The sequence below is a fragment of the Cetorhinus maximus genome, chromosome 13, assembly GCF_964194155.1.
Source record: "Cetorhinus maximus chromosome 13, sCetMax3.hap1.1, whole genome shotgun sequence".
Taxonomy (NCBI): Eukaryota; Metazoa; Chordata; class Chondrichthyes; order Lamniformes; family Cetorhinidae; genus Cetorhinus; species Cetorhinus maximus.
In genome coordinates this window covers 6,700,145-6,727,147 of record NC_135891.1, presented here as the reverse complement: position 1 = coordinate 6,727,147, position 27,003 = coordinate 6,700,145, and the positions used below count along the sequence as shown (strand labels likewise).

Genomic DNA, 27,003 nt, shown 5'->3' with positions numbered 1-27,003 from the left:
GAGGAAATGATTGCTGCACCATCCCTGTTAAAAATAAATCAGCATTGTGTTTCCTAAGTATATTTAATGTTTGACCAAGCAGAAAGTGGTTCTAATCCTTCACAAATTAGGCTGAACCATTGAAATCTTTGGCCTGTTGACCGAGCAGGCGAGAGGACTGAGGTTAGGTTTGACTTTAATTTATATTTTTTAAGAAAAATACAACTTGTGGGTTTGTTTGCCGTATGTCTGCTACATGGTTGTGATTGGAGTTTTCAGTTGTGGCAGACTGATGATCTGAACTGACAACTGGAACTGACTCCATGCCTGCTTTTGGCTGTTTGGAATTTTACTGCTGAATACTTGTGCAACTGAAGGCTCCGCCATCTGAAAGAGTTCAGCAAGGTTAACATAAAAACCATGGTGATATTAGAGACAGGAGCTTTTGTCTTCAACCAAATGCAGGGCTAGTGCTTTAATTCAAACTCGTGGAATCCCTGAAATTTCAGCATGGAAGATGGCCGTTCTGCCCATCGTACCTGCACTGTTGCTAGCTCCAGATTGGAACCTAACCACTTGTGATGCTATTTCCCTGCTCTGTTATCCACTTCATTGACCTTCCCTGGAAACTTCTCCCCTCATTACTCCTAACGCTTAAGCTCGTGTAAAGCTCAGTTGCCTGTAACCTTTGTTATGATACAGCAGATGGTATTTGCCAGGCTGACCGAATCCACAAGGGAAACTTGGCCACGCTATCACAGCGGCTTTGCAATTTGTATTTATTATGAGAAGGTTTGTGCACTGAGTTCAGAAGCAATGAGTCCACTAACGCCTTTAGAGATTTTAAAAATTAAATTAAAACATTTATTAACAAAAAAAACACGTGCGCAAGATTACAGTTACACAGTTAATATTATTTTAAAAATTTCCTAATTAACCAGACTCCCAATTACACAACCCCTTTAAGGCAACAGTCCAAAATAGATTTTAAATTTATAGAGAGAATGGAGTGGAATTCCAAAGTCTTTCAACACAACTTTGGTTACTGGAACAGCAGACTTCTGCAAAGTGGCTGGAGGTTTTTCCCCAAGTCTGTTTCACACGGTGTACATTTCAGATCTCACATGGCCACCCCCACACAGCCTTCCTTCCCCCTTTAAATATATTTCTCCTTCTTTGATTTGTAAATCCCATTGTTCCCTCATGTCTTTGGAATTTACTTTTTCCATAATATAAAAAATCTCTTTATGTTGTCATTATGGTCAGCACTTTTGGGAAAAATCAGCGTAATAATCTTGCCCTATTTATCTTGCCAATTGTAAAAACCTTATTATGTCTCTTTGAAAATCCAACAACTTTTCCACTTATCTAAAATTGTAAATTTCATTCACACCCTCTCTGCTGACTTTACCCTAGCTCACTCATTAGCATTTCAAATGCCTTTTGCACCTAACTTGTTGCAATCAATCCGTCTCTAATTCAATTAACTCAGCCACACACACAGACACACGTATACAATATCACACACTAATATGAAAAATATGATAGTTTCGTGACACCTTACTTGCATCAAAGTCAAGTTCACCCGTCACCCCCTCTGCTCACTGACCAACATTGGCTCCCAGTCCGGCAACCCGTCCATTTTAAAATTTGCATCCTTATTTTTAAGTTCCTCCGTGGCCTTGTGCATCCCTATCTCTGTAACCTCCTATACCCTTTTAGAACTCTGTTTACCCTAATTCTGTCCTCTTGCACATCCCCAATTTTCATTGCTTTATTATTAGCAGCCATAATTTCAGCTGCCTAGGCCCTAAACTCTGGAATTACCTCCCAAAATCTCTCTGCGCTCCATAAAACCTACTACTTTGACCAAGCTTTTGGTCATCAGTCCTAATATCTCCTCACCTGACTTGGTGATTTATTTTGTGATAACACACCTGTGAAACATCGCTACGTTAAAGGTGCATATAATTTCAAGTTGCCTTTGTTGTATACTCTAGTATTTGATTACAAGCTTTGCTAAATCATTAATTTTCTGGTGTTTTGTGACTGACATTTTGTTCTCATTTTTATTAACAGCTTTCCAATGTGAAAGATACAGCTCAGCCTGTTGAAGAAGAACTGGGCCCCTTTACGAAACTGATAGAAGCCCTGGGATTCACAGGGCCCCTGAAGTACAGCAAATGGGTATTTTGGTTTACACTAATGAAAATGGGAGTGGGGTGGTGTAATGGCAATGTCTCTGCTGGGAAAATGGAACAGTGTCGCCATGCTGTTCAGGATTCTCAGGTTTTTTATTGCATGGCTTCGATACAGAATAAAGCCTATTTCACAGCTTCTCTCCACCTTCACTGTTCCACGCCCCCTGCACCCAAAAAATATCTTCCTTAACACCGATGCTAGTGGGAGAACTGTTCCTACAACAGTGTGCCATTTTTCTCTCTTCCATTTCAGATAGTCTTCGAGTCTAAAACGAAGACACATCTTTCATTTATATAGCGTCTTTCACAACCCCAAGATGTCCCAAAGAGCTTTTACCGGCAAGGAAGTACTTTTTGAAGTGTAATCACTATTGTAATGTAGGAAATATGGCAGCCAATTTGCGTATAATGAGCCAGATAATCTGTTTTTTTTAGGTATTAGTTGAGAGATGAATATTGACCAAAACAGTGGGGAGAATTGCTCTGCTGTTCTTCAAAATACTGTCATGGGATCTTTCATGTCTTCCTGAGGAGTTAGGCGGGATTTCTCATCTGAGAGAGATGGCACCTCCAATAGTTCAATGCTCCTTCGGTACCGGCACTGGGTGTGCATGCCTAGATTTTGTGGTTAAGTTCCCTGGTGTAAGATGAAACCCACAACCTTGTGACTCAGGTGAGAGTGCTACCCATTGAGCCAGGGCTTGACTTATCAGTTAGATTATCTAGTGCTGTGGTGTTTTTTCTCCTTATGATGTTGAGGTTAGCGATCCATTCAGCGGTTTCATCTGACACAGTGCAAATGGTTGTGATGCCACCAGGAATGGATCTCTTGGGGCAGATGGTCCTGATTCTCAGCTTTGTTGCCCCTGAGAGAATCCATTTTCCACTGAGATTTTAACTGCTTGGACTGGGTACCTAGTGGCTGTGATTGCCGCCTTGACAGCATTTGTTTGCAGGTTTTCAGGTTGGAAAATTGACTTTAACAGGAGACCACATGAAGGTTGCTGTCTCCCTCCCTGTGCTGTGCTGGGGAGCAACTAAAAACTGAACCGGTAGCTCCCAGAACGGAAACTGGGTAATTAATTTTCAAACCCGCAAAAGTATTTTTTATTGCACATTTAGAACATTCAACAAAGCCTTGAGGGAAGCACTATTTTACCTACTGTGTGATGAGGAACAGTAACATGGGTAAAACATGAAGCAGCTGTAAACTAACACAATTAAAATGAGTTTTTGCCAGATCTATTCGAGGCTTACACTTTGCAGGCTTGTATTTGTAACAGAATTTTTCCTTGCAAAACGGCAAGCCCAAGGTGAGAGTGCTGGTACTCACAGCCACTAATGGAAGTAATAAACTGTGGGTTGCTCAGGAGGTCTAATTTTCTTTTCTATACAGAAAATGAGTCACCTATTTAGATCAGTTTTTTTTTACTGCAGGATATATAAATTCAAACTCTTATTTTCACTGTGATTTATCTCAGTTCCAAAGGCAGTTGCTGTTCTGCCAATTGCAAATTTGGGTCTTTATTGACGTCTCAATCAACATCACTTTAAAAAAAGATACCTGTTACCTGGTCATTATCACATTGCTGTCTGTGAGAGCTTGCTGTGCACAAATTAGCTGCCATGTTTCCTACGTTACAATAGTGACTACACCTCAAGTACATCGTTGGTTGTAAAACACTTTGAGATGTCCAATGGTCATGCCAAGTACTATATAAATGCAAGTCTTTATTTATTTCATTGGCTCTAAAGTGCTTTGTGACATCCTGAAGTTGTTTTAAGAGCAATATAAATACAGGACTGACTTTCTTAGCAAGCCCCATGACAGTGACTGAGCATTGAGTGATTTTCGCCTTGGAAGGGCTTGTGTTGGGCTAGAGGGCAGTGTGGATTAGAACATACCCCTTTGAGACACGGCTTCAAATACACCACAGACTAACAGGGTGTAAGTCTGCTTCCTTGGCTGGTTGTAAGGATCCTACGCACAATGAACTGGTGCGGGTTCCTTTTGAAAGCAATTGGACACAACATTGTGCCCGGTTAAACACAATCCAAGTCAGAGAGGCTGAAAGATTGGCTGATGGAGGAAATAAGAACTCTTTAGTTGGTGAGTTGATGAGTGCTCAACTACAGTTAAGACAAGGCCAAATTTTGAGTGCTGTGTGCAGTTTCAGTATACCCTGGTTCAAAAGAACAGGACGACACAGTTGATCCCAGAATGTGTAGGAATGATGTGTGAGGAATGTTTAACCGTCCTGGGTCTTTTCCCTCTTGACGAAAGACTAAGTGAGGTTATGACAGAAGTGTTTAAAATTATGGAAGGTTTGTACAATTCGGATACAAGTAATCTTTTCTGTTGTGTACAGAGTTTAAGCACAAGGGCTCACCTTTAGGGTGAGATGGTAGTGTAGTGGTAATGTCACTGGACTAGCAATCCAGAGGCCCAGGCTAATGCTCTGGGGACATTGGTTCAAATCCCACCATGGCAGCTGGAGGAATTTAAATTCAATTAATAAATTTAGTTAATTAATAAAACAGACCTGGAATTGAAAGCTAGTCTCAGTAACGGTGACCATGAAACTATCACCAATTTTTGTAAAACTCACCTGGTTCACTAATGTTGTTCAGGGGAGGGAATCTGCCATCTATCTGGTGATTCTAGAGCCAGGGCAATGTGATTGACTCTTAAATGTTCTCTGAGATGGTCTAACAAGCCACTCAGTTCAAGGGCTCTAATTTTAAGGTTATGCCCCTTGTTCTGGACTCTGCCAGAAAGGAAAATAGCTTCTTGTTCCTGAAGAGGATGTTTTGTTCATGTACAGTTGCAGCATGCTCCCTTTTTTAGCTATTTTTGTTGTAGGGACGCTGAGTGTGTGGAAGGTTCAAGCTACATCTTTTAAAACTGGGAAAGCTTGTATAAGCAGCACCGTTATGGTTTGTCCTTCTGTACTGCTTTTTATTGTGGGGGTGAAGAGAGAGCGTTTTGATATATATAATGCATAAAATGTTCCTGTGTTAAAAGCATGTCACTAAAGGGAACAATGCAATGTTGCAAATATCCCACAACTTTAAAGTTTATTTGGTTAAGAGCGATATTTTTCTTAGTGTGCAAATTTAATGATGATAGTGATTTCCAGAAGTTATAATTCATGTTGCTTTTATCATTTATTTCCCATCTGTGTAGGTTCCTATCATAACATACCCTTTATCACTGTTTTGTTACAGAAAATTAAGATTGCTGCCCTACGCATGTACACCTGCTGTGTGGAGAGAATCGACTATGATGACTTGTTTGAAAGTATGTACAGACAAGGCTTCTATGCAGTTTTTACCTTTGAGCCGCATTTAATGCACTTATTCTTTGAAAGTTTTACCCATTCTTTTAAACTGGAGGTTACACAGTTATATTTTGGTGAAGTTAATTCCAGGCCCAAATTCTACCTGCTGCAGCAGTGAGAGGCCAGTCTGCTGTTAAATGCGGAATTAAGTCCACTGTCGAAATGTTTGTAGCCTGCTTATATTTTTTTTAGTTGTAAACCAAACCCAGGTTGAGCATCCACGCACTCGGAATCGATCTTCCATGTCTTCAAATTTAGGGCATTGAGAGAAATTGGGAATTGCAGAAGGAATGTTTACTAAAAGGAAGGGAAGATTAAATGTGACAGAACAAGAAGCCTTAATGGGTCTCGAGAAGGATCTATGCCAACTCTCTTGTCAACAAATTAGATTCTGGGTTTTTGGAAATGCACCAGGATACTACTGTGGATAGGTACCTGAGCCGGCTGTTTTGTTTCAAAGCTTTCATTGGCAGAGAGTTCTAATTGTGGAAGGTGCCTGATTTGTTTAAAATAAACAACAAACAAACTTACATTTATATATTACCCTTCACAACCTCAGAAAATCCCAAAACAGTGTTCAGCCAATGAAGTGTAGTCACTTGTTTGTAATATATGAATGAATCGCAGCAGCCAATTTGCATACAACAAGCTCCCATGAACAGTACGGTGACAGCCAGATAATCTGTTTCAGTGATGGTGGCTGAGAGTGAAGCATTGGCCAGGACAACATTGTTAATAAAAGCTGGCAGCTTATTGAAAACAAAAATAGAAACGAGGCTCAAGAATTTACACTCAATTTTATTATCACCACGTCTAAATTACCCAATGTATTTAAACAACATAGTTTTGGGTCTGGAGAGCGGATGACCAAATCAAAATTCTTCCAAGATTGTGAAGGGGAGAGACCAAAATGCTGCATGCAAATTGCTCACTATGCTGAAGGTTCAACCATCAGGAGACTTCATTTAAAAAAAGAATTTTCGACAGAATTCAGGCACAACTTTTTCCAAAGATAACCTCATTGTCAGGTGAGATATCCAAGAAAGATATTGAAGAAGAAAATGGGGCTGTGGAGCCAATTGAGTTTGTATATGGAGTTTGTGTATGTATCTGAACCCATTTGGTTCACTAGTGACCTTTAGGGAAGGAAATCTGCCATCCTTACCTAGTCTAGCCTACATTTGACTCCAGATCCACAGAAATGTGGTTGACTCTTAACTGCCCTCTGAAGTGGCCTAGAAGTCATTTAATTCAAGGGCAGTTAGGGATGGGCAGCAAATGCTGGCCTTGCCAGTGATGCACACATCCCATGAAAGAATGAAAAAAGGAGGATTGAGCTATTCAGTGCACTGGCAGATCAGTGCATTTGATTCATGAAAAGAGAACTAGTCTGTTGGGCCTAATCACCTTTTCCTGTTCTGAAAGTTTCTTATAAGATAGATTCCCAGCAGAGAGCTGTGGAGCAGCCAAGCGGGCAATGAAAATAAGGTCAGGAAAAGTCACTTAAACTTTCTCTTCCTTTTTTGGAGTTGTGTTGTAGCATTGAAAACATTTGGTGGAACCCCTGAGAATTTGGATTGTGGGTTTTGAGCTCTTTGGGCACCAATAGCTCTCCTGTAAATCTATGTGCCCGTGATGTGATTAGTCATACGACCCTGTTCTATTGATGTATACTTTGTAAATAGCAAAAAAGTTGATCCATTGAATTTTTGTGTGTTAGTCAATATTCCCCCCCCTGCCCCAAGTCAACATCCATGCTCTTCCCTCCACATTCCATAAAAGCTGGTGACTCTTGTACTCCTCTTTCACCCTGTCAGCTCTCAGAAGCTTTGATCACTTATCAAGGCCCAGTTTGACAGGTGTCATTTGTCCTCTGGTATCGGACCTACGTGATCAGTCTTTTTGCAAGTCTCAAGTGTGTGTCCGCAAGCAGGTTGGACTGAGGGATGGGACATTGTGACTCCCAGGTACAGTTCAAATGGCTGCGTCTGGCAAGTCGCAGCATAAAGCTCAAAATTTGGAATGCTGGCCAGTTCTCCTCCCCACTAGCCCACAGATACTGGTGTCAGTTGCAGACACCCTACCAGTCTCCTGAGTGAGGGCCGTGTGAGCTCCAACCTGGGATTGAAGTTGGCACTGGATTATCTCTCAGATTCTCTTGCGGTAAAAGTAAGAGTTGTTAGTTTTGGAGCCACCTTCACTAAATTTAGCTTTCTGATTCCAGAGACTATAGTCCCTTTTTTAAAGAAATATTCATTTTTACTAGAATTAAATAAAACACTTAGGCCAAGCGCTTGTTACTTTGCAGTTATTACTGGGCAATTTAGAAAATGTGTTTAGTGTTGAAGGGTTGAGAAAACATTAGCAGTGTTGTGGTCCAGTTGACTGTTATTTTGCAATTATTTGCTAGGCCCCACGCTCTGGAATATCCTCTCAACACCTCTCTACCTCGCTTTTCTCTTTTGAAGCACTCCTTGAAATCTACCTCCTTGATCAAGCTTTTGGTCACCTGACCTAATATCACCTTATGTGACTCAGTGTCATTTTTTATATAATGCTCCCTTGAAGATGTTTTATTACATTAGAGGCGCTATATAAATTATTTTCTCCATTCCTATGTTATGTAAGGATATATTTTCATGTAAAACAAAAATAAAAATACCTGGAAAAACTCAGCAGGTCTGACAGCATCTGTGGAGAGGAACACAGTTAACATTTCGAGTCCGTATGACTCTTCAACAGAGCTAAGTAAAAATAGAAGAGAGGTGAAATATAAGCTGGTTTAAGGGGGTGGGGGGGGGGTGGGTAGGACAGGTAGAGCTGGATAGAGGGCCAGTAATAGGTGGAGATAGCCAAAAGATGTCATAGACAAAAGGACAAAGAGGTGTTGAAGGTGGTGATATTATCTAAGGAATGTGCTAATTAAGGGTAGAAAGCAGGACAAAAATCGGACTTCTGTGGAAAACTCTTTGTAACATTTTCGCTTGTTTTAGGAATTGTTCTTATTCATTTGTAGGATCTGGGCATCATTGTAAAAGCCAGCATTTATTGCCAATTCCTAACTGCCTTTGAGAAGGTGTGGTGAGCCACTGCTTTGAACTGCTGCAGTCCATGTGATGTGGGTGCTGATAGGGATGGAGTTCAGGATTTTGACCCAGTGATGATGAAGGAACAGTGATTTATTTCCAAGTCAGGGTGACATGTGGCTTGGAAGGGAACTTGCAGGTGGTGATGTTCCCATGTGCCTGCTGCCCTTATCCTGGATAGTGGAGATCGCAGGTTTGGAAGGTGCTGCCAAAGGAGCCTTGACGAGTTGCTGCAATGCACCTTGTAGACGGTACACACTAGATTATAGCTGAATTGTATCTTAACTCCATCAAACCCATCTTGATTCCAAAACATTTAATACCCTTGTCTAGCACAAAGATAGGGTTTTTATTGTACCTGGTCCTTATCAGTTGACTCTGCCCATCACAATGGCATTCATTCTGAGACTAGGTGACCTTCTGCTAAGGAACTCAGCAGGCTAGAAGATTTAATCTACGTGGCAGTGTACTTAGAGTTCCAGCATTTTGCTCTATGCACTAATCGCTGTGACAGCCCTTGTGGTTTCCTCTCTTTTTTTGAAGCAATTTTTCCAATTTCTTTCTAGCATAAAGAGGCTATTAGTTACTTCTAAGTCTCCTTTCCAAAACCATGTTACCGGAGTGAGGGAACACCCATCCTGGACTTTGCTCAGAAAGTCAGCCATAACCTGTTTTTTTAAAATACATTTGTTCTTGGGGAGGGTCCCTTTCTCCTCCGGGTAAGGGACAACACAAGATTGGGTTTTCTAATTTTTTTTTAGATGTGGCAAGCTAAATGAATCTTTGTTTCTTTGTCTGCAGGATGCAATTTGTCAGACACTCTGAACTCCTGGTTCCTCGTTGCCCAGCTTCATGTCTGGTAAGTAAACTCAGCTGCAAGTGTTGTTCCGAGAGAATCCAAAAGTTAGCTTTTTTTATATTTGACTGTTAGATTGGAGTTGTGTGAAAATGTACAGCTGGCACATTTGAACATGCTGTGTGCCAGTGCCATCTGTGCCCGGTTACCCTGGTGCCAGAAAATGCAAACGCTGGTACATTGTAGAAGCCGCTTCTGTCGTCTTTCGTCTATGCTTCAGATCTAGGTTGTAAGAGGGTGTGTTGTTGCCATTCAGCTGCCTTGTTTTCACCATAGGGAAAGAGGGACAAGGGGAGAGTAAGACACATTCTACAGACTATAAGAGTTATAGGACAATATTCTAACCTGTGCTTAATTTGCAGTTGTGACATGAGTTACTTGGCAGATTCTTACACACTGAACCAGACACTTGTAAATCTGTTTGGTTTTCCTTGATAGATCTCTACAATGACTAGGCACTTATTACTGTCACAGTTCTGACACCAGTCTTGTTTTGAACTTGGGAACTGAACCAAAGGTAACGTATTGACACTTGATTTTTAAATTGGTCAGAATTCTCTTGTCCGGAACTGCTTTGGAATAATGTATTTATTTACTTTGGTTCTCTATGCCCTAATGTTCTGAACGGCTTAACGTTAACTTCCTATAGAGAACATGGAGGTAACAATTAAAACATCTACCTTGAAATTCAGCTCTTCAGATCTTCACAGGACTGTTATCAAACAGACTTTGCTTCTGGGCCATCCAGTAGGCAGACTAGGACAGGTGGTCTAAAGCTTGGCAAGAAAGTAGATTTTAAGGAGTGGTTTGAGGGAGTTAGGAAGGAAAAGAGGTTTAGGGATAGAATTCCTGAGCCTCAGGGCCTAGGCAGCTGAAAGCACATCCGCTAATGGTGCAGCACTGATAATTGACAATGAGTAAGAGGTAAGATATGGAGGAGCTCAGCAAGTTGTAGGGCTGGAGGAGGTTACAGAGATAGGGGTGGCCGTGGTTATAGATTTGAACACCAGGGATGAAAGTTTTCAAATTGGTTCCAGATCCGGCAATGACTCAATGTGGGTCAGCGAGCACAGGGCTGATGGGTAAGGAGGAACTTGAAGTGTAGTAGAATATGGACAGCAGACTTGTACTCAAGATTACAGACTGTGGAAGTTGGGAGACTGGCCAAGAGAATGTTGGAATAGTGGAGTCTGGAGGTAACAAAGAGTTATGAGGGTTAAGCACCTGAACTGCCCTGTAGCCAAAAGGTTTCAAAGTACTTTGAGCCAATGAAATACCTGTAGTGTAATAATTGTCTTAGGTAGGCAAATGTTAATTTGTGACAGTTGGTCTGTTTCAAGTGGTAGTTGAGGGAGGAATGTTGAGCAGGATACCGCTCTGGAAAAATGCTGTGATATTTGGGGCTTGTTCGTTGGTATGAAATTCCTTGTCCACTGTTTTAATATGCTTAGATTAGCTCATCACCTCTTCTAAAAGGACAGGAAAGGGAATACCACGCAAGCGTGGGAAACATGTCAGGTAATATTCACATAGCTAAATTTCAAAGCAGGGGTTTCAAAGGGATGCAAAATACTGCTCAAGAATAAACACACAAAGCTGGTCAAATGGTCTTTGTATGGTAGTACAGAAGATAATCTCGATTTACAAAACTATATATTACTATAAGAAACAGGAGCAGGAATATTTGGCCATTCGACCCCTCAAGCCTGCCCCGTCTTTCAATAGGATCATGGCTGATCTGCCTCAGGCCTCAACTCCTCTTTCAGGCCAGCCTCTCATAGCCCTCAATTCCCCAATATTTCAAAAATCTATCTACCTCCTTTTTAAATACTTTCAGTGACCTAGCCTGCACAACTCCAGACATTCACTACCCTCTGAGAGAAGAAATTCCTTCACATCTCAGTTTTAAATGAGTGTCCCCTTATTCTGTAACTATGCCCCCTAGTTTGAGATTCTCCCGCTAGTGGAAACATCTTCTCAACATCTACCCTGTCAAGCCCCCTCAAAATCTTGTACGTTTCAATAAGATCACCCCTCATTCTTCTAAACTCTAATGAATAAAAGCCTAATCTGTTCAGCAGTTCTTGATAAGTCATCCCAGGAATCAGCCTAGTGAATCCCTTGAACTGCCTCCAATGCCAGTATATCCTTTCTTAAGTACGGGGACCAAAACTGTACACAGTACTCCAGGTGTGGCCTCACCAACACCCTGTACAGTTGTAACAAGACTTTCCTATTTTTAAACTCCAACCTCCTAGCAATACAGGCCAAAATTCCATTTGCATTCTTAATTATTTGCTGCACTTGCATGCTAACCTTTTGTGTTTCTTGCAAATTCACAGATCCCTCTGTGCTGCACATTTTTGGAGCCCCCTCCATTTAAATAATAGTCTGCCTTTTGATTCTTCCTACCGAAGTGTATGACCTTACACTTTCCTCCATAAAACTCCATCTATCAAGCTTTTGCCCACTCACTCAATCGGTCTGTATCCCCTTACAGATTCCTTATGTCCTCATCACAACATGCCCTCCCACCTATTTTTGTATCATTAGCAAATTTAGATGCCTTACACTCTGCCCCCTCATTCAAGTCATTAATATAGATAGTAAATAATTGAGGCCCTAGGATTGATCCTTCTGGCACTCCACTAGTTACGTCTTTCCAACCTGAAAAAGACCCATTAATCCTGACTCTCTGCCTTCTGTGTGTTAACCAATCCTCAGTCCATGCTAATACATTACGCCCAATACCGTGAGCTCCTGTCTTGTGCAATAACCTTTTATGTGGCACCTTATCGAATGTCTTCTGGAAATCCAAATATACATCTACCGCTGCATCTAGGCAGGTTACTTGCATGTAAATACAATTGGAATGGGGTGGATGGGGTGGCAGGAGGTGTGGGGTGGGAGTGTGGGTTGAGGGGGTGTGTGGAAATGGAGAATATTTTGCAGGAATTGTGATACAGAAACAAAAAACACCTCTAAAATCAAATAGGCTGTAGGATCATCTGAGCTATAACCAACTTTAACCAAGTTCAGAAAATAATCATTAAAGAGCCCTTCACAAAGTAGTTTAGCAAACTCCATGAATGACCCATTGCTGTGTTATCAGGTTGTGCCATAAACCACTAATTCCTAAAGGAAGTTTCTGCCCAAATACCAAAGTCTATGAAACATTTTCAGTCAATCAGCAGTCATTTGTTTTCATGTGGTTGTTTTAACGGCTTTGATTAAGGCTCTGAATGTTTTTCTTTTAATTTAATTGTTGATATAACGTTTTTTTTAGAAAGGCAGCATTTTCAATGGAGTGTTTCAATGACAATTGACCACTGTGTGAATGTTTCTTTTAATCAGCACCATGATAAGTTAAGTTTGCGAAATGGTTAATGCAAGGAAAAGCCAGTGACAGACGCCATAATAAACGGCAGCACTTTGAAAGAAAATGGCCAACCCCATTACCTCACTCTCCCATAATCTCTGATTAATGAGGCTAAAACTGTCCAATACGTCAAATGGATGGACTGCTGTGGGTGAGAAAGTTTTGAATGAGTGACGTGATTTATTTGAGAAATACACATGGGGGGGGTGGGGGGCTGGGATTTGCTGTGGAAATAACTGACCTATGGTTTTTTTTTAAAGGCTACAGAAGTCTTAGCATTGCTCGTTCGTCTAAATAATGTTGTATCTCCAAACAGTTTTGGGAAGTATATTTCCACAGATGGTTGGTTGTTTATATTGCTCAAGAGTAAAGATGCAGAAACCACAGGCATTTGACAGTTTTTGTTAGAAATGCAAGGTTGAATCTGTCCCAGTAGCTTCGTGGTCACAGAACTCAATTTCCTCAACCAACTGGTTATGGGTAATCTTCCCATTACAGTTTAGAGTGAAGACATCAGCCTTTGGTGCAATTTCTGGGTCGGTTACTTCACCGTAGCAAAACGTTCCAACACTGACAATTAGTAGTGAGTCCATTAAAGGGCTTGCATTTTGTGCCCAGTTTCCCATTTGTACCCCTGGATCAGAGAATAATGTTAACATAGAAACATAGAAAACAGGAGCAGGAATAGGCCATTCACCCCTTCAAGCCTGCTCTGCCATTCATCATGATCATGGCTGATCATCCAACTCAATAGCCTGCTCCCATAGAAACATAGAAAATAGGAGCAGGAGTAACCTTGAGAGGCAGTTATTCAAATACAGGTCAAGAGCATTGCATAGTTATGCAAGTGTGGGCAAGTCAGGGAAAGCGAACCCAGTCTTTGTGGTCTGAATTTTATGTTGTGGCGGGAGGACATTGGATTCCCAATTAGTAAGGTAGCTTGTAAGAATACTACATATTATTCAGAGTTCCATGCAACACAGTTTTAAAAATTTTTTTGTTCACTGTCTGCATATGGGCTTCACTAGAAAGGCCAGTATTTAGCACCCCATCCTTAGTTGCCCTTGCACAGGTAGTGGTGATGAGCTGCCTTCTAGAACTTCTGCAGTGCACGTAGTGAAGATACGCCCACAGCTCCAGGATTTTGACCCAGCAATAATGAAGGAACTGCACTCTGTCCAAGTTGGGATGTTGTGTGACTTGGAGGGAAATTTGTACGTGATGGTGTTTCAAGCACCTTCTGTCCCTGTCCTTTTAGGTGGTAGGGATTGTGGGTTTGGAAGATACTGCCAGAGAAGCCTTAGTGAGTTACTGCAGTTCATCTTGTACGTGGTACACACTGCAGCCATGGTGTGCAGGTGATGGAGGGAGTGAATGTTTGTGATGGATGGAGTGCCAGTCGGGTGGACTGTTTTGTCCTAGATGGCCTCGAGCCTCTTATGTGTGTCAACAGTGGCTCTGTTTGTAGCACTTCTGCCTTTCAGTCAAAAGGTTATGGCTTCAAGTCCCACGCCAGGACTTGAGCACAAAAGCCAAGGTTGACACTCCAATGAGGTACTAAGGGAGTGTTGCACTGCCAGAGGTGCCACCTTTCGGATGAGAGCTTAAACCCAGACCCTGTCTGCCTTCTGAGGTGGATGTAAGAGATCCAATGGCAGTATTTTGAAGAAGAGTAGGGTAGTTATCCCTGGTATCCTGGCCAATGTTTATCTCTCAATCAACATCACAAAACAGATTATCTGGTCAATATCACATTGTTGTAAGTGGGAGCTTTCTGTGCGCAAATTGGCTGCCATCCTTCCATCATTGTTACAACAATGACCACACTTCAGAAGTACTTCATTGGCTGTAAAGTGCTTTGAGATGCCTGGTGGTCGTGAAAAGCACTACGTAGGAACATAACAGGAACACAAGAAATAGGAGCAGGATTTGGCCCATTTAGCCTCTCGGGCCTCCACAGCCCTCTGACATAGATAATTCCAAAGATTCACCACCCTCTGAGTAAAGAAATTCCTCCTGATCTCAGTCCTAAATGACCTACCTCTTATTCTGAGGCTCTGTCCCCTGGTTCTGAACCATCCCGCAGCCAGGGAAAACATCCTTCCTGAATCTACCCTGTCGGCCCCTGTAAGAATTTTGTATACTTCAGTGAGATCACCTCTCATTCTTATAAACTATAGACAATATAGGCCCAGTCTTGTCATCCTCTCCTCATAGGACAATCCTGCCTTCCCAGAAATCAGTCTGGTGAATCTTCACTGCACTCCCTCCATTGCAAGTGTATCCCTGCTTAGATAAGGAGACCAAAACTGTACACAACACTCCTGGCATAGATAGGGAGGCACTTTGTCCATGAGTAGAGGGGTCAATAACCAAGGGGCATAGATTTAAGATAAGAGGTAGAAGGCTAAGAGGGGAGTTGAGAAATTTTTTCACCTAGAGGGTGGTGCCTGTCTGGAACTCACTGCCTGAAAGTGTAGTTGAGTCAGAAACTCATAACATTTAAGAAGTATTTAGATATTCACTTGCATTGCCATAGCCTCCAGGGCTGTGGGCCAAGCACTAGAAAATGGGGTTAGTGTGGTCAGATCTTTGTTGACCCTCGTGGACACAATGGGTCGAATGACCTCCTGTGCTGTAAACGTCTATGAGTACTTCATTACAGCCTTGGTCCAGAAATGGACAAAAGAGCTAAGCTCAAGAGGTGAGAGTGACTGACCTTTACATCAAGGTAGCATTTGACCGAGTAGGTCATCAAGGAGCCCTAGAAAAGCTGAAGTCAATGGGAATCGGGGAAAACAGTCCACTGGTTGGAGTCATACCTAGCGCAAAGGAAGATGGTTGTTGGACATCAATCATCTCAGCCCTGGGACATCGCTGGAGGAGTTCTTCAGGGTAGTGTCCTAGGCCCGACCATCTTCAGCTGTTTCATCAATGATCTCCTCTCCATCATAAGGTCAGAATTGGGGATGTTTGCACAATGTTCAGCACCATTCACAACTTCTCGGATACTGAAGCAGGCCATGTCCAAATGCAGCAAGACTTGGACAACATTCAGGCTTGGGCTGATAAGTGGCAAGTAACATTCGTGCCACACAAGCGCCAGGCAATGACCATCTCCAACAAGAGAGAGTCTAACCACCTCCCCTTGACATTCAATGGCATTACCATCACTGAATCCCCCACTATCAACATTCGGGGGGTTACTATTGACCAGAAATTGAACTGGACTAGTCATATCAATACTGTGGCTACAAGAGCAGGTCAGAGGCTGGGAATTCTGTGACAAATAACTCACCACCTGACTTCCAAAGCCTCACCACCATCTATAGGGAACAAATCAGGAGAGTGATGGAATACATTTGACTTGCCTGGATGAGTGCAGCTCCAACAACACCCAAGAAGATTGACACCATCCAGGTCAAAGCAGCCCACTTGTTTGGCACCCCATCCACCACCTTCAGTGTTCACTCCCTCCATCACCAACGCACAGTGGCAGCAGTGTGTACCATCTACAAGATGCACTGCAGCAACTCACCGAGTCTCCTTCGACAACACCTTCCAAACCTGCAACCTCTACCACCTAGAAGAAAAAGGGCAGCAGATACCTTGAAGTTCCCCTCCAAACCTAAATACCATCCTGACTTGGAAATATATCGCCGTTCCTTCACCATCGCTGGGCCAAAATTCTGGAACTCCCTTCCTGACAGCACTGTGGGTGTTCCTACAACACATGGACTGTAGCAGTTCACCACCACCTTCTCAAGGACAATTAGGGATGAGCAATAAATGTTGGCCTGGCCAATGATGCCCGCATCCCATGAACGAATAAATAAAAAAATGGTGCGGTGTCACCAACGTTCTACAGCATTGCAGCAAGACTTCTTTACTTTTTTTACTTACATCGTCTTGAGAAAAGCCAACGTATCATTTGCATTCCTAACTGCTTGCACACCTGCGTGTTAGCTTTCAGTGACTTATTAACAAGAACACCCAGGTCTCTTTGGACATCAATACTTCCCAATCTCTCACCACTTAAGAAATACTCTGCATTCGTTTTTCCTACCAAAGTGGATAACTTCACATTTTTCCACATTATATTCCATCTGCCATGTTCTTGCCCACTCAATTAGATTATCTAAATCCTCTTGAAGCCACTTTGCATCCCCCTCACAACTCTTATTCCCACCTAGTTTTGTGTCATCAGCAAACTTGGAAATATTACATTTGGTCCCGACATCCAAATCATTGATATAGATTGTGAATAGCTGGGGCCCAAGCACTGATCCTTGCAGTACCCCACTAGCCACAGCCTGCTATCCTGAGAAGGACTCTATATAAATGCATTTTTTTTTGGTTTCAACTCGCCCAACTATTCCTGACTTGCACCTTGTAGGTGGTGGAAAGGCTTTGGGGAGTTAGGAGGTGAGCCACTTGCTGCAGAATTCTGACCTCTGGTCATTGCATTTATGTGGCTGGTCCAGTTTAACATCGTGGAATCTGTGCAGATTGTAGAAGGGTAGTGAAATGCTCACTTCAACCATGGTCATTTCTGTATAATGTCGCTTGCATTTCCTACCTGTCCCTCTTTCTCTCCCTCCTGCAAATCCTGATTTTATGTAGGTCGAAATTGTCATGATCAAAAGACAGGAAGGAAAATATATATGCCTAGATCACCCTGGCTACTTTATAAACTTATTACTTTTTTAAAAAATGGACCAGTGGCTGGACTGGTAAAATGACCGCAGCTGACCACATGATGGTAGTTCTGGAAGCTTCTGAGCAATTTAAAAATGGACGAAGGCTAACTAATCAAAGTATTGGGACGTAACACTCTTTACATTGTATAAACATCCCAGTCAAGCCAACACAAAGGACTAGTAGACAAGGTGTCTGCACCAACCAGCGCTGGACAAAGGCAGAGCTTTTGGGACTCCTCACCTCCAACATTGTGCTAATGGTTCTATGGTTACTTGCTGAAAACACAATGGATTTTAACAAGGAGGCCTTGATATCTGAAAAACTCGGCCCGAAATCACCCTGTCACATAACCAAGACATGACCTGTTTGAATTGCTTTAATTATACAGCTTTTGAGTTCTATCTTCAGTCACTGTTTAGCTTCAGAAGAGAAGCAGGACAGCATGCTAGCAACCTGCCTCTGTCTGCCATTAACCAGCTAACAGGTCGCAACAGAAAGAGCTCTCCCCAGGTTTAAATTGCCTGGCCCTCATCTACACTGTGTTCTACTGGAACATTTGAACTTCTGTATCTGTGCCTGCAAGACTAATTCATCTCTATGTGCCTTCTTCCACCTTGGAAGTCAAGAGGATCACCCTGCAACAGTTTCAGCTGGCTAACCTCTGAAGGAATACACCATTGGACCTTTTGACTCTGGACTCATGTGAAACCATAATTCTTATTTTGTCTGTGGCCTTTGCCCTGAACCCCTTTCTTTACCTTATCCCCCTTTTGTTGTGTGAATGCAAAAGTAAGGGACGTCACTAACCCACTTCCTACGTTTTTGAGTGTGTGTAAAATAAATTAACCCTCTGATTTTACCCTATCTTGAGTTTGCTGTGGGGATATTAGTAGAGGATTGGAACACTCCAAAACTGAAGGGTTGGGGAAAATACACCACCACTTATAAATGAGAAAATCAGAAATTAAAAACACCTTTCTGCTGGCGGACGGCCGGTGAGAGGAGAAATCAGGGCTGTTTAAATTACTCCCCCTCCTGTCTGTAACAAAATCTAATTGGGAAAATCAACCTTCCTTCAAGTGTTTATATTTTGCAAGCTGATGCAGTTTAATAATTCTTTTCGAAACAAACTGACATTTTCAGTTCTCAGAAATAATAAACCAAGAAACGTGCTGTTGTCACTTTCAAAAGCTGTCTGCCTAGGGAGAGGGGCATTGACCTGTTTGGCAAACCAATAGCAATGATTACAGCGCTAGAGTGAATTTGTTTAAACACATGTTTTTAACCTTAAGGTTCAAAGATTTATTACATCTCTTTCTGCACCATTGTTCCCATTGCCCACTTTGCATAGATTTTATTTTGCCTTTTAAAACATGGCAAGTTAGCCTGGTTTGCTTGTGATTTAAGCAGTCATTAAGCTTTGCCAGTGGTATTTGACTGCTGCAGCCTGTGGCATACTTATTCACAGCTGATGTTCCTGCCTTCCCTGCAGTGTGAGTGAATTACGTTGCAAAAGCAGTACATTGTTATGAAACTACTAGTGATAGCATTCACTGACGTTTCAATGCTGTAACTGTCCGCTTTGGTTAATGGCTTCAGAATTTTTTTTAACATGTTAACTATCTCCGGTGCTCGAATTTAACTACGTGGAGTATTGGAGGAGAATACAAAAACTTCCAGGTACTGTTTTTCACCCACTTTCTTCATCGTGGACTGCCCCACTACGTGCCTGTAGTTTTGCTGAGCAGACCAAGAAGGCCCTCTGTATGTTCGAAGGTTGTAGTATGGTTGCTACTATGGTCTTGCCATCCTTGGGGATGGAGAAAGAAATAACATGATTTGCTGGGACAACCTTCACAGTCAACAGTCAACTGATGTTTTTTAGACTCCCATCTGAAGAATGCTTGTCACCTTTGGAACCATTTTCGAGCACAATTTGTGCCCTTGAGAAGAGGATGTGTTACTGCCTGGCAAGGGAAATTGGGAAGGACTCAAAATAACAAGCCCTGCCCTCCAAGGACTGCAGTGGCCTGACCTTCGATAGTGATATGTCGCAGCATCAGTGAAAAAAGAAGACTTGCATGTAATGGCACCTGGCACGATCACTTGACATCCCAGAGCATTGTACATCCAATGAAATACTTCTACTGAAGTGTAGTCACAGTTGTAATGTAGGAAACTCAGCAGCCAGTTTACACACAGCAAGTTCTTACAAACAGCAATGTGATAATGACATGATCTGTTTTTCTTTATGAGGCTGATTGAGGGACAAATATTTGCCAGGGCACTGGGGATAACTCCCTTGCTGCTCTTTGTAATAGGGACCTTTTACATCCACTTGAGAGGAGAGATGGGCCCCGATTTAACATCTCATCCGAAAGATGGCAACCCCAGGTGCACTCGGGGGAGAGTGCAAACAACTGAGCCGTGGGTAAAAGAGTTTGCATTTGTATAGCACCTTTCACAATATCAGGAGGTCCCAATTACACACAGCAAGATTCTACTTGCATCCTAATTAGAGAGCAATGGCCTGAATAAAGATTTTCTTTTTTTCGCTTCATTCCCGGATGCTTTATACCAACCCTGAGTAGTGATGTCATTGGAGGTACCAGCATGAGTAAGTGTCTGGCTGTAACAGGAAGGGAGCTGAGTTAACACATGAGAAACACTCATTAATCTAATGGAGCTCACCTTAAGTGTGTTATTTCAGCTCCGCTACAGTGTCAAGCTCAATCCTCCAATGATATCAGTCCTTGCTGTTTTAAAATAGCCTTCAACTCTTAAAAATGCGATTGAGCTGCCTATAATTGCCTCTCGGTGATTTTTTTTTTAATATATAAGTATGATTTTTTTTTAAACTTCTCAGTCGTTTCCATTTTTCTCGAGCAATGCATAAGTTTTTTTTTTAAAATCTCCTAAATCATACACCTGCAAGTGGGTTACAGCTTACAGTCAAGCCTGAGGAGGGTATTAGACTGAGAATTTTCATCAGCTTATGCATGTTAGCAGGGACCCCTAAATTGCTTTCTAATCCTCTCTGTTCCCTCCCATGCATCCTTTTATATCATCTATGTACTTTAATGAATGTTTGGGGAAAATCTGGTTCTTTTCAGTACTTTCACACAGCAGGACTGGCGATTGTTGTTGAGATGTGTGACTTAAAGAAAAATATTACTGGTGATAGAATAATGGCTACCTGGGAGTGATTACAGGGTGTAATCTAATCAGGTGGCTTAGAGATCTTTATGAGTGGAGAGCTGGTATTTCAGGTGCCTTTTCCTGTGTGACTATACTGGTTGGCAATAACTTTTTAATTTTAAAATGTTTTTTTCTCATCAATTTGTAATTGTGCTACAATTGAATCTGATGATTCATAATTTTTGTATTGTAAACGCTGTTGAATTTCCACTGCTCCCTTTTGCATCTCTTGGTAGTAAACTATTAAAGGGGATTTATGATCTTGTTACAGCAGGTTTATATTAAAAAACTCTGTGGCTGACAGCACTGGGCATAAAACGACTCTTTATAGACACCAAAGTCAACATGTAATGTAATCTCGATGGTTCGCTGTGGGTTGTAGGGCACCAATTAAAGAAAGAACTCGCATTTATGTAGTGCCTGTCAGTTTGGATGCCCCATGGTGCTCTAGAACCAATTCATTACTTTTAAAATGCCAGGTAATGACCATCTTCAACAAGAAAGAATCTAACCATCTTCCCTTGACATTCAATGGCATTACCACAGCTGAATCCCGCGCTATCAACACCCTGGGGGTTACCATTGAGCAAAACTGACCTGGACCAGCTATATAAAAACTGTGGCTATAAAAACAGTTCAGAGGCTGGGAATTCTGTAGCGAGTAGCTCTCCTGCCCCCCTGAAGCCTGTCCACCATCTACATGGCACAAGTCAGGTGTGTGATGGAATACTCTCCACTTGCCTCAAAGTATGGCTCCAAAAGCACTCAAGAAGGTCGACACCATCCAGGACAAAGTAGCCCGCTTGATTGGTATCCTACCCACCAACCTAAACATTCACTCCCCCCACTATCGATGCACAGTGGCAGCAGCGTGTACCATATGCAATGTGCATTGCAGCAGCTCAATAAGGCTCCTTCAATAGCACCTTCCAAACCCGCAATTTCTACCACACAGAAGGACAAGGACAGCAGATGCATGGGAACACCACCAATTGCACATTCCCCCTCCAACCCACATACCAGCCTGACAGCTGTTCCTTCATTGTCACTGCATCAGAACCCTGTAGCTCCTTCCCTAACAGCACTGTGAGTGTACCTACACCTCATGGACTGCAGTGGTTCAAGAAAACAGCTCACCACCACCTTCTCAAGGGCAATTAAGGATAGGCAACAAATGCTGGCCTTGCAGCGAATCCCACATCCCATAAAATAATTTTTTTTTTAAAATGTAGTTGCTGTAACATAGGCAAGCACAGCAGTCAAGTCGGGCAAAGCAAGGTTCCATAAAATAATGATGAGATTGTAGGATCATACAGTGCAGGAGGCCATTTGACCCATTGTGCTTGTGCTGGAAATGAATGATCAGTTAATCTGTTTTGATTGTGGGATGACTGCTGGCTAGGACATAAGAATTCCATGCTCTTTAAATGGTGCCTTGGAATCCATTTTACCCACGTGAACAGACTGACAGAACATAAGTTTAATCTCACGTTCGAAAGATGATGTCTCCAACAATGCAGAATTCCCTCTGTACTGCGCAAACTTGTCATTTTTGATTATATACTCAAGTTGGGCTTGAATCATTGACCTTACGACTGTCAGTGAGTCAGGCTGATACTTGAATCAAAGGGTTCAGATGATTTTTGATCTCAAAAAAACAAATCCAGATAGTATCCAACCGTACTACTGCCCTGATTTCTGACCTTTTTAATTGTTTTGAAATCTAGTGCTTTTTGGGTCTTGAACATCTATTAGCATCACCCTAAAATCCCTGTTCTGACACCCATTGCAGTTCAAAGTGAAGGCACAGCCACAACCTTCTCAGGGTTACTAAGGATGAGCGATGAATGCCAGCTTTGCCACTGTCAGCCACACACCAAGAACAGATTTTGGAAAAATGTACACGTGTATCAATTGAAAGGGTGTGATTCACTGGTGTATCCATATCTTCCCTCACCTGAGAAAAGGATCAATATCAAAATAAATCTAATTCCTACAATCCCGCAGTTTATTTACTATTAAAAAAGACATGAATGCTGGAATCCATAGACACTGAAATCGTGTTTCATGGTTCAGATAACGATCAAACAAGCTTCATCCACATGGATTAAATCGTAATCACTCAATAAGGTAATTTGGAGTATCTCCCTGCTATACGTGATATGATAAATCCAGCACTGTGCTGTTTCTATAATTTCCTGTGACATTGATTTCGGTATCCCCAAGTTTGGTTACACTGTTAGGTACAATACTAGATCACCTATGTTAAAATCATGGCAGGAGTGCAAGTTGTACCCACAGTTCAGCATGGTATCCTCTGCCATCAATAAAAAGATTCTCCAAAATCAAAATAAAACCATTGTGATGAGCTCCCTGGTGTACAGGTTCTTTTGTAAGTCTAGCAAATGACTTGTCCCAGCAAATATTCCGAAGTTAAATTCTGCAAATTCCCACCTTTACTATATCCATTACAACTTGCTGCCCAAGTACTGTTTTTTTGTATCAGAAAAACCCCCGAGATAGTGGTAATGCCATTTTCAGAACACAGTCATTTACTGTAACATTTCATTTGTGCTCACAATGATGTAAACTGTGGTACGTTTCAAAGGTGTAGAATAATACAGGTTTAGATCAGAGGGGAATTGGATAGAAAAGCTTTGAAGGGCAATGACGGGGAGTGAAACCAATGAAAACAGAATTGCCTGGAAAAACTCAGCAGGTCTGGCAGCATCGGCGGAGAAGAATAAAGTTGACGTTTCGAGTCCTCATGAGGACTCGAAACATCAACTCTTTTCTTCTCCGCCGATGCTGCCAGACCTGCTGAGTTTTTCCAGGTAATTCTGTTTCTGTTTTGGATTTCCAGCATCCGCAGTTTTTTGTTTTTATCTCAGTGAAACCAATGAGTTGTTCTTGTAGAGAGCCAGCAGAGACATGACTAGCCAAGTGGCTCCCTCCTGTATTGGAACCATTCTATGATTCCATGATAGAAACTACTGAAATCCCATCCTTTGAACACCAGTTGTTGCTGCTTTCTTGTGTTATCAATATTCACTGTTTCTTCAGAGACTGCTTTCTGCTTGGTGAATACATTAAGCTTTTAAAATAAGGTTTTAAGGCATAAGTGGAAACAATAAACTACTGTTGTAATGTTACACTATCTAATCCTGACCCTGGGATATTACACAACACTTTAATTTACTATTTCAAAATATTGGGAGACCATTCAGCCTCTTGAGCCTGCCCCACCATTGTTAGATCGTGGCTAAAATGTGTCCTAACTCATACCCTTCTTGGTTCTGTAATCCTTAATACCCTTGTCTTAACAAAAATCAACCAGTCTTATTTTTGAAATTTTCAATTAACCCAGTCTCAGCAGCTTTTTTTGGAGAGAGAGTTTTAGATTTCAATTACGCCTTGTGTGAAGAAGTGCTTCCTGACATCACCCCTGAATGACCTAGCTCGAATTTTAAGGTTGTGCCCTCTTGCTCTTGGACTCCTCCACCATCGAGGGAAATGAACCTGTCCCTCATAATGTAACACGTTTAGTCCTGGTTAAGATCTGGTTTTTTTTAAAAAATATTGTTAGTAACTTAAAATAAACAGCAAGTCTGTGTGTCGTTGCATTCTGGACTGAGGATGTAATTATTCACTCTATTCACATCAAACTATAACAGATTGAGACTAATTGGATACTCTTTCAAACAGCTGGCACAAGCACGATGGGCTGAATGATGACCAGCTGTGTTGTATGATTTTATAGTGTCCTGTGTTGTCACTACCTGACTTAAGCAGGTGAGTCACGAGGATGACTCTCTGCACCAGAAGACTGAGCAATGAAAACTGAGAGAAGCTTTGGCTTTTCAGCCTTGTGAGGCTATTGAGGAGAGACCTTGCAAATGTCCAAAACTAAACGATGTAGAAAATACACACTCAGAAATTACTTCAAATTAATATGCAACAACTTGCATTCATATAGCGCCTTTAAGGTAGTAAGATGTCCCAAGATGCTTCACAGGCAGATAATCTGACACCAAGATAAAAAAGGAAACGTTAGGACTGGTGATGAAAAGTTTAGCCAAAGGAGCATCTTAAAGGAAGAGAGGGAGGTGGAGAGGTTTAGGGAGGGAATTCTGGAGCTTAGGGCTTGGCCAACGGAAATGCCGGCAGTGGTGGGATGAAGAAAGTAAGGGATGGACAATAGACCAGAGTTAGAGGAGTGCAGAAATTAATGTTAAATTCTCCACATAAACTTCCAGAGAAGTAAAAACAGAAGTCTCAGAATCGTTGGTGAAGTTCGATGGGTGGAGAAAAGTAGGAAGGATGCACTGAAGGACTTTGCTCGTCCATGTTTGTATTGTGAACTCATTTTCTTTGCTAATCCTCATGTTTGAATTTGTGCTTCTGTGGCCAGTTAATTTGTTTGCTATGGCTTTTCCTTGCTATCAGGAGTAGTGTTTCTGCATGGAAATTGAGAGGTTTTAAGGGAAAAAGGATTTATGAGTATGACAGCTTTTATGCTTTACCCTCATTCGGCCACTGTCTTGTCCTTGACAAACTTTCATCAGCAGTGAATGCTGTTGACATTTTCAGCCAATTACGGGTTAGTGACAAATCAGTTGGCCGAAGCATAAAATCAAGGTTGGAGTGGTTGTAGCTAAGGCTCCCAGCAATCCCTGTCCTTCTAACTCTAATTATGGTGCACATGGTGTATGGCTCCCTCTAGTGACTATGGGCATTAAAATTCAATACGGCACAGGTTCCTTATGTTGTAGCTTTAAGAGCAGTGAGAAGGGCAACAAAGAGGACAATTAAATATTGTTCATGATCGTGCTTTAGTTAGTGGTCATCAGTGAAATATAAATTAATTCACAAAAGGATGTGTGTTCATATAATGCCTGTTAATTGTATCAATTGAAGTTAAGTACATTCAGGTGTAGGCATTGATTGGATGGTGTTATGGCAGAGCTGATGGTAAATGCTAAGCTGCTCAAATCCCAGAGGGAAACTTGAAACAGCAGCCACATCGATTTTTGCAATTTTTACTTTTTCTGAGAGGCATGCTTTGAACTCAGTAATAACAAGTCCACTGAGACTTAGAGGTTTTTCACAAAACTAAATTAAACATTTATTAATAAAAGAAAAAGGTTTGAAGCACATACATAGGTCTACAAATTACTACAATAATAACTTCTAAATCCCCTAATTAATCTGACTTCCAGTCACACCTCCGTTAAGGCAACAATAAAAACTAAATAGATTTCAACAGCCCCAGGCAAAGCAGCACACAATACCCTGGATAGGGACGTTCAGTGTGGGTTTTCTTAACTTCAGCTCTTGTAGACAGCAATTTGGGGCAGAGGCTGGAGGCTTTTCACACTTGTAAGATCTTAGAATGCCTTCCTACTCTTACACATAGCCTCCTCTCCTTTATACATATTTTCCCCTTTGAATGCAAATCTCATTGTTTCAATATGTCTTTGGACTTCACCTTTCTAATAATAAAAATCTTTCATAGTACCAATTTTATTGGTAAGCTTTGGAAAAAAATAAACACACTGTTTGGCTTCTTCTGGCTAAGTGTAACATTTCACCCTCTTCTTTGAAATTCAAATGATTCTGGCTTATCTAGAAATGCAAATTTCTCTTTACACCTCCCATTCTAAAACTTCAGCTGTTTTCTTATTTAGCATTTCAGACCTATCTCCTTTTTACGATACATCAAAGCCTTCAGACCAGTTGTCTTTAATTCAATTAAGCTGCCCCCCCCCCACACACACACACACACACACACACTACCCAGACCCCACTATTAGCCTACTTTACAATAAATCCCAATAACATTATGAAAATTATTATATTTTCATGACAGGTGATTACTTGAGCACATATAAAGAGACTTTTACTGACATGAGTGGAATGGAGTCAGGAGATGTAGCACTCGTAATGCTTCACCCTGTGAATAAATCTATTCCAAGTAACAATTGGCTTTTGATCATCTTTCACCAACTGGCTTTCAGGGATATAACACCTATTTCTCTCAAAGAGAGGGATTTGGGGTTCAAAGGTTGTGAGGTGATTCTGATTCTGTTCATTAGGTAAGTAATGCCTTATTAGCAACCAGAAGGCTGATCTCTGATTGGAAGTCCTCTCTGAATCTACTGCCTCCCACTTCAAGCCCTTCTCATGGTTGAACCCTTTTAATCTTTACTTCAGAGTGAAGGGGCAAATGTTGGAAGGGCAAAACAAAGTCGATTGTGGCATG

General features: G+C 41.6%; 1 protein-coding gene across 3 annotated transcripts in view; it reads left to right on the top strand.

The window, feature by feature from the left end:
- The window catches only part of uqcc1 (ubiquinol-cytochrome c reductase complex assembly factor 1), an 88,960-nt gene that overhangs the window by 15,063 nt on the left and 46,894 nt on the right, over window positions 1-27,003 (top strand). For 2 of the 3 annotated variants that reach the window (XM_078554863.1, XM_078554860.1), the window contains exons 3-5: window positions 2,059-2,268; window positions 5,409-5,481; window positions 9,409-9,466. In XM_078554863.1, the coding sequence (XP_078410989.1) occupies window positions 2,059-2,268; window positions 5,409-5,481; window positions 9,409-9,466 (341 nt within the window). The remainder of the gene's footprint in view (window positions 1-2,058; window positions 2,269-5,408; window positions 5,482-9,408; window positions 9,467-27,003) is intronic. The other variant, XM_078554862.1, reaches the window with a different exon arrangement.